The sequence below is a fragment of the Ranitomeya imitator genome, chromosome 7 (assembly GCF_032444005.1).
Source record: "Ranitomeya imitator isolate aRanImi1 chromosome 7, aRanImi1.pri, whole genome shotgun sequence".
Taxonomy (NCBI): domain Eukaryota; kingdom Metazoa; phylum Chordata; class Amphibia; order Anura; family Dendrobatidae; genus Ranitomeya; species Ranitomeya imitator.
This window is the reverse complement of record NC_091288.1, coordinates 219,058,563-219,066,383: the sequence shown is the minus strand read 5'-3', so window position 1 is coordinate 219,066,383 and position 7,821 is coordinate 219,058,563. Positions and strand designations below refer to the sequence as shown.

General features: G+C 45.5%; 1 protein-coding gene across 1 annotated transcript; it reads right to left on the bottom strand.

The window, feature by feature from the left end:
- Positions 1-2,829: 2,829 nt before the first annotated feature.
- Positions 2,830-7,571, bottom strand: LOC138645606 (NACHT, LRR and PYD domains-containing protein 1a-like). Its single transcript, XM_069735032.1, has 5 exons — positions 7,525-7,571; positions 5,570-5,675; positions 4,122-4,174; positions 3,202-3,434; positions 2,830-2,992 (listed from the first exon to the last, which is right to left on the bottom strand). The coding sequence occupies exons 2-5, from the start codon at positions 5,657-5,659 to the stop codon at positions 2,838-2,840; spliced, it is 531 nt and encodes a 176-aa protein (XP_069591133.1). The 5' UTR covers positions 5,660-5,675; positions 7,525-7,571; the 3' UTR covers positions 2,830-2,837.
- Positions 7,572-7,821: the final 250 nt, after the last annotated feature.

Below are 7,821 nucleotides of genomic sequence, written 5' to 3'. Positions count from 1 at the left end.
TGATAATAATGTAGGACGCTAGATAAAGAGACAACAGGAGGATATAGCGGCGTTACCTCTCTGGGCGGCTTCTCCTGACAGCTCTTCAATATCTGCTGCGAAGAAACAGAAAAGTGGTGTGAACAGGAGCTGAAATCTGTGCAGACGGCTCCCGCCACTGTGGACCCAGACCAGAGAATCCGGGGCCTAAACGTCTCGTTATCCCATATAGGAAGACCAGGACTATTAAAGGCCGTAATAGCCGGGGCCCAGCTACAAATTACATCCCCAGATCCTAACTGTGTAAACGCCAAAGGGAGCGTGTGCTCAGAAGATCACGGATTCATAGATCAGGCGTTTGTGTTACATAGGTCATACTACGATCTTTATTAAAAAAAAACTAAATTAGCAATCTCACAAATGTTCACATTGGCCCCTGGGGTTAATTTGGACTCATACTTCCTGTCCTGTACAATGAGTGATAACACCTCTATATACAGCTCACCTCCATCTCCTGTACAATGACTGATAAAACCTCTATATACAGTAGATAACACAGGATCCACCATTCACAATAGATGATGTCACAGCTCACCTCCTCCTCCTGTACAATGACTGATAACACCTCTATATACAGCTGATAACACAGGATCCACCATTCACAATAGGTGATGTCACAGCTCACCTCCTCCTGTACAATGACTGATAACACCTCTATATACAGTAGATAACACAGGCCCCACCATTCACAATAGGTGATGTCACAGCTCACCTCCTCCTCCTGTACAATGACTGATAACACCTCTATATACAGCTGATAACACAGGATCCACCATTCACAATAGGTGATGTCACAGCTCACCTCCTCCTCCTCCTGTACAATGACTGATAACACCTCTATATACAGTAGATAACACAGGATCCACCATTCACAATAGGTGATATCACAGCTCACCTCCTCCTCCTGCACAATGACTGATAACATTTAACATAAAAACCTGATTTAATCAATAGGGTATTTACTGATGACACCTTCCCTTTAAGTGAGCCACCTCAGAAGCTGCAGTATCTCCCACACCAGGACTAGTGTCAGTGCGCACAGGAGATCCTGCAGGTCACTACTTGTGGTGGAGGCATCTCCTGATCACCCCGGGACATGGCAGGACGAGAAGGCACCAGATGTGATGGGGCACACTCTGCGCACACACGGCCCGCACCATAATTCATGCTGGAGATAAAGCCGCCATACCTCTGGTCAGAAGTCCCTTCCACAAAAGTTCTGATTCCGGACTCTTTTCAGTCTTCACGTTCAAAGAGATCTCCTCCGCGCTGTGGGAGATATTGATTTCACTGAAGGGGTAATCTTCTATTTCTTTATGAGTCGTGAACTGCAAGATCTACAAGAAACAGGACGAGACTCCAGTAATTCTGAGCCACCGGAGCGTCGGCAGAAAAAAACCCAAAAAACATTGGAAAACTTCTGTTCTAGTTCATCTGCACATAACGTCTGCTGCGTCCCACGACCCTGATACTGTTACCTTAGGCCAGATGTTAGCGGTTGGCTTCCCGCTGATGATGTAGTTGGTTTTGGTGAACACATTGTTGATTGCTCCGGGTTTATTAATGTTCTTAAACCCCTGAAGTTCCTTCCAGTCATCAAGTGTCTGGGAATAAAAAAAAAATGTTCAGAGCAGCAACATGACAGAAATGTAGAGTGAAATGGAAGTTATAGCCTGTGAATGGAACCTCTACTGTGGGTAAAAGACCCAGCGTCAGCACGGGCTTATGATGGATCGGTCCCGTCAGACTCATCTGATCGGCTTCTAAGAGGAGGTACGTTCCACACTGGACCAGGGGAGCGCAGTGGATGTTGTCTATATGGACTTTTCAACAGCGTTTGGTACGGGGTCATATAAAAGATTGCTACATAAAATGAGACTAGTAAGACTAGTGGAAAATATGTGTAATTAGTTTAACATCTGCCTCAGTGATCGGAAACAAAGGGTGGTTATTAGTGGAGCACACTTGGATTAGGTCACCGGTAACAGTGGGTTATCACAGGGGTCAGTACTGGGTAGCACAGGGGTCAGTATTGGGTCACAGGGGTCAGCATTGGGCCCTCTTCTTTTTAATATATTTATTAATAACCTTGTAGGGGTCATACAGACTAGAATTACAATATTTGCAGAGGATACTAAACTCTGCAGGGAAATCGTCACAGAGGAGGATAATTTAATGTTACGGATGGATTTATATAAACTGAAACATGGCAACTGACGTTTAATGTAGATACTTATTAGGCCATGCACTTGGGTTTAGAAACTAAAATGTATAATTATGTACGAGATTGTAAAACACTGGGTAAAAACGTCACTGAAAAAGACTTGGGTGTACGGGTGGACGTCAAACTGAGCTTTAGTGACCAATGCCAGGCAGCTGCTGCCAAGGCTAATAAAATAATGGGATGAATTCAAAGAGGCATCAATGCTCATGACAAGAACATGGCTTTGTCCCTATACCAGTCACTAGTGTGGACACACTTAGAATACTGGGTACAATTTTGGTCTCTTGAGTATGGGAAGGACAGCGGTGAACTAGAGCGGGCGCAGAGAAAAGTGGTGAAAGTTAATAAGGGAACGGGTGGTCTGCAGAAGTCGGGTTATCAACAAACTTGGGGTTATGCAGTTTGCCCAGTTGTGAAGATAGATAACCCTCATCCTATAGAGCCATGACGTTACCTCCAATTTGTGTCTGTCGGCAGGAATCAGGTAGAGGTGAATCCTGAACTCCTTAAGTTTATCGTTGTCGGCACAGAGCACCCGGGCGTATAACACAATCTTCCCATTAAACGGGTACGTTTAAATAGATGTAACATATTCCCCAATAGGAGCAACGCAGGAGAAAGTGGGGTGCTCCAGGACCACATAGGAAGGGCCAACGCTACTTGGGATTCTCAAGGAAACTTTACCGTCTTTTAAGTGACCGATTTTAATCATCGATTTGTCTCTAAAACCTGTAAATAATAAAGGAGAATTAACAATTGTATCAAGGCAAGAGAAGATCAGCGCAGGTGGAGCCACTGACCGCAACTAAAGAAGGAGACTGCAAGACCCGACATGGAGACACCAGTGATTGGCTGCAGCGGTCACATGCTGTAGACGTGATGTTACCACTGCAGCAATGGCAACCAAGGCCGACGGGCAGCAGCGGAGGCAGCCTTACCATCCAGGCATGCATAATGTGGCAGGTAGACGGCCGACACTTCGCCAGAAATGACTTGGACGTTGAATATGGGACCCAGCAGTTCATATCCGTGTCCCTGGATCAGGCGGAAGAACTCGTCCCCAGACTCCAGTGAATACTCCAAGATCGCTTCATTCTCCACCTCAAACTTTACACCAGTTTCTTGGCAATAGAATATGGACTTCACACCGGTATCCACGTTCAATTCAATCCTGAAAAAAAAGGAATTTCCATAGGTCATCGGGGCGTCATTTTCTGTTGGGGTTTTAACTATTCTATTTTGTCATCTTTTAGATATGAATGCGGCGGCAGTGGCGTATTGTTCAGCGAGTGTTGTGCAGGGGTCCGAGGCTCTCATATGGTAAATGTGCTGAACACTATCATGATACCAAACTGCAAGTAAATCGGTCACCAGGTTTTTGCCATTAAATCTAAGAGCAAGGGGCAGAGATTCTGATTCCAGAGATATGTCACTTATTGGGCTGCCTGGTGTATTTTCAATAAGATAAGTGTTTTATCAGCAGGAGATTCTCACTACAGGACTAGGTGCCTCGTGCCTCCTGGTCCAATCACACCCGCACCACTGATTAGCAGTTTTCTATCCCTCCAGAGTGTACACAGAAAGCTGCTAATCAGCGGTGTGGGCGGAGTTATTTAGAGAAACCGGCCAATCAGTGGTGTGGGTGGAGTTATTCAGAGAAAGCGACCAATCAGTGGTGTGGGAGGGGTCACAAACAGCTCAGCATTCCGAGCTCTGCGCCAACCTGCATCAAAGAACACGGATTCTATCACAACTGTAGCACCCAGTAAGCCGAGTGATACATCGCCAGTATCAGGGTCTCTGTACAAATCCATTGAGGAAAAAAACTGAAATCTTTTCGGGTTATGGCATTTTTTACCTGTATCTGTTGTGGCCGATGACTTGTGCTTCTAAACCAGTAAGTTCAGTGACCTAAATCAGGAAAGAAAACACCAAAAATCTATGAAGTTGCATCAATAATACAATATGTCCTATGGTTGGAGGTCAGCGATGTCCCTGTCACCCGTCGCACAATGATGGTGGAACCACACAGGGGTCTTTAGTAGTTTTCCTCCGCGGGCACAGTGTAAGATGAGATATAATGGCGATGTAGCCGCACCATGCACCCGGCTGACCTGCGGATACTCTGATATATCATTATTAGTGGCTGGTCTTATACTACAACCCAAGTGTTACATTGAAGAAGGAATCATCTTAATGAAACATATTTATAGGGTCATCTTTGGCCATGGAGTTTGGCAGCGAGAACGATCCCATCACCCGGTGAAATCTTTGCCTCCATCAATGGCTGCGGTTCTGATGCTGTTTGTAAGAGGATTGGATCTTGGGCTATAAACGGCGTCTTACATGGCCTTCAAATGTCCCTTCTGAATGGTTTTCCAATGTACATGTGGCAGACTAGTGGTCATTGCACTTAGGGGAAGTTGTCGGGTTGAGGTGTCCTGAATATCTATTATGTTGACCCATCTCTATGTGCCGTGCGTTTGATGGGATTGTCCTGGTGTTTGGCACCGAGGAGATAGTTTGTTCTCACCCAAGAGGTTCCAGGATCTTAGGCGTTAAGTGTGTGGAGACTGAGCAGAGCCGTATGGGTGGGCAGTCGGTGTAAGCAAGCACTCCAAGCATCGCTCCATTCGGGGTCAGTGACAGAGGTCATGCAGGCAGGTTGGATCTTCATGCCATCTAAGAGCCTGCCATGCGGGAAAGGACAAGTGTACTCGCTAAGGTTTACATAGGCGTTTGTCTCTGGTGAAGGAACCATTGCCCACCGGCAATGATTTAAGGAAGAGCCTCCCATGTGGCCGGACTATGCGAGAGAAGGTAAGAGGCCTACCAGTATCATCCAGAGGGGACAGAGTGAGTATATCCCCCCTGAGCAAAGATAAAGAAGGTAAAGAGCTGCCACAGACAACCACACACAAGATGGCATGAGCCTTGGGGCCAGTGTGCCGTCAGGGAAGTGCCACTACCGAGTGCCAGTGACTGGCAGAGGATTATCCTGGAGGGACTGTGTCCTGAAGGTCTGCAAGGCCAAATTACTGGACAGGAAAGAGACTTTCTCCATCCTCTGTGAAAAGTTCCATGCAGCGATTTCTTTGTGGGTCCTACCAAGTAGATGAGCACCGATGCCTCAATGTTCTCTTCCAGACCGGAGTGGGAAATCTCCATGAATAGGACATCCAGAGTTCTCCATCAGTGACGCACCCTGACACCCTGCAGGCCTGATAATGTGGCCCTTCAGTGTGCGTCGTTATGGACCGTGTAGAAATCACTGTGGTAAGTGACATTCATATAGTATTTCTTTACCTTTACGGGGGGTCCGGCTGCCATCTTCTGTCCAGCAATGAGCTTTGTTGACGATGTGCCGACTGTTGTTTCTCGGCACGGCTCTTTCATTACGTGTCAACAAAATCTGCAAACCAGAAAATATTACAATTCGCTAACATCGGTTACCTAAATTGTTTAGTTTTGACTTTGCTCTTCAGGTTTATTGACATCACCGAGGAGGATCATCATTGACTACACATCATCATTGACTACGCATCATCATAGCACATACAAAACCTGGGATAAAAAGTCTGCAGTAAGAAAATAAATGGTAACACATGTAAAAAAAAAACATAGGGTACGTAGTTATCAAAGAAGCGTAAAGCCATCCCACTGCGACAAGGTGAATCCAATCAGGATGGTCCCTAACTCTAGGGATTCACCTCACTATGTGCCAACCAGGTCTCAAAATAGAAGGGGGTCAGAACAAGACCAGTGGCTGACTGTAATGGGACCTGCCCATGGAAAAGGTGGATATAAAGGTGCACAATCCGGGGGGGAGGGTCACAGCCCCCCAAATACACTGGGTACAAAAAGCTAAAGCAAAACCAAAGACAAGGCCATCATATAGCGAGTCACTAGCGTCAGTGACCATCCAGATTAGTTATGCCTTGTCGTAGTGGGAAAGTTTTTGCACTTTTTTTTATAACAAATTCCGCTATGTTTTTTTCACTTGTGTTACCATTGCTTTACTTTATTCATTTTTAGAGGAAGAGTTCCTTCCTGACAACAAATATGATAATCAGAAAAAAAATCCCTGAATCAATGGTCCCAACTGCAGAAAAATAATCTCCATAGTGCACCTGCCTTTACAGTAAAGAATCCCCATCCCTGATGAGGACTAATAAAAACCTTGAAAAGACGCTACGTTTTTGCATAACACAATTGAATCAGTTCCGCTGAAATGGGCGGACTGGGGGAGAAGCGAGGGAATGGCTGACAATACTGCGAAACACCATGTCTGCAAATTACAATTCAAGTCATATTGCAAGGCTCGTTAATGGGTCGATATTGACTTTTAGGATCGCTGCTTCCAATAGGTGGCTCTAGAGTTCAAGTCCTCTTCCTCTCTGAAGAGACAATTTGCATATTAAATTTCCCAGAGGAGCGTGCAAGGCGTTTAAGTCTCCTCATACTGGCATGCCACAGCTGTCACTCTCTACAAGGAGAAACCTTACCCCTTAGATCCCAGTATAGACATTGTGACATATGACCACCATAGTGAATCGCTGGCTGTATTGGGGCCCCACTGTGGTCAGGTCTATAGTGGTCACATTTCAAGAAAACAATGTTGAAACGATGACATTAAGCAGATAAATGGAGGATAGCTATACCCTCCAGTACACCACAGTGACATTAATACTTGGATCTCAGCTCCCAAGCAGGAAATGGAAGAGACTGGAAAGATTACACAATATATAGGTGACAACACCTATGTACACGACATGACGGGGTCTAGGAAATAATATGGAAAAGAACCAGATCGTAAATACACTCTATTATATACTGTATGTAAAATAACAAATGTAAGGAGCAGCATGTAGGAGCCCAGCTGGGCTGGGGCAAGGAGGTCCTACCTGTAACTAACAGCCCAGGGCATACTGTAAGGACTAGATGTAATGTCATAGCACAGATAAATCACAGCTTAGAAGAGAAGATCATTATTAGAGGATCTGAGAATACAGAAAAGCCACTTTTCCAAAGTCCTAATACAATATGCAGCCAAGACTCCTCCGTGCAGGGAGGCCACCACGGGACCACCAGGGAACGGTCAATGAGACCACATAAAAGGTAAAATACTGCCCCATGTAGAAAGAAGACACTAAAAAAAGTGACAGATATAAAATAACACCGAAGAGCAGCCAAGTAGTGGTCAGAGATTATAAGACCCTTCCTGGAAACAGAGACCCCAAGATAAATAATATTATACTTACTGGTTCCAGCCAGAAAATGAAGCAGTTGAGTGACTGCTTGGGTATATAGGCACATAAAGGAGAGCCACGTAGCCACAAGGTGACCTCACTCACTGGGAGGTGTTAGTGGTAGGATAGGTGGAGGTGGGACAACCATCGCTCCTCCTCCTCACATAATAGAAGAGGTTTCTCGGAGGACCTTCCTCGCCCCGCGCAGGGAAGGGACTAGGAACGGAGGTAATGTCAGTGGATGATACTCTCCCAGGGGGCTGTAGGTGCCCGTACTTCTTTATGCTCCATTCATTAGCTGTAATTATA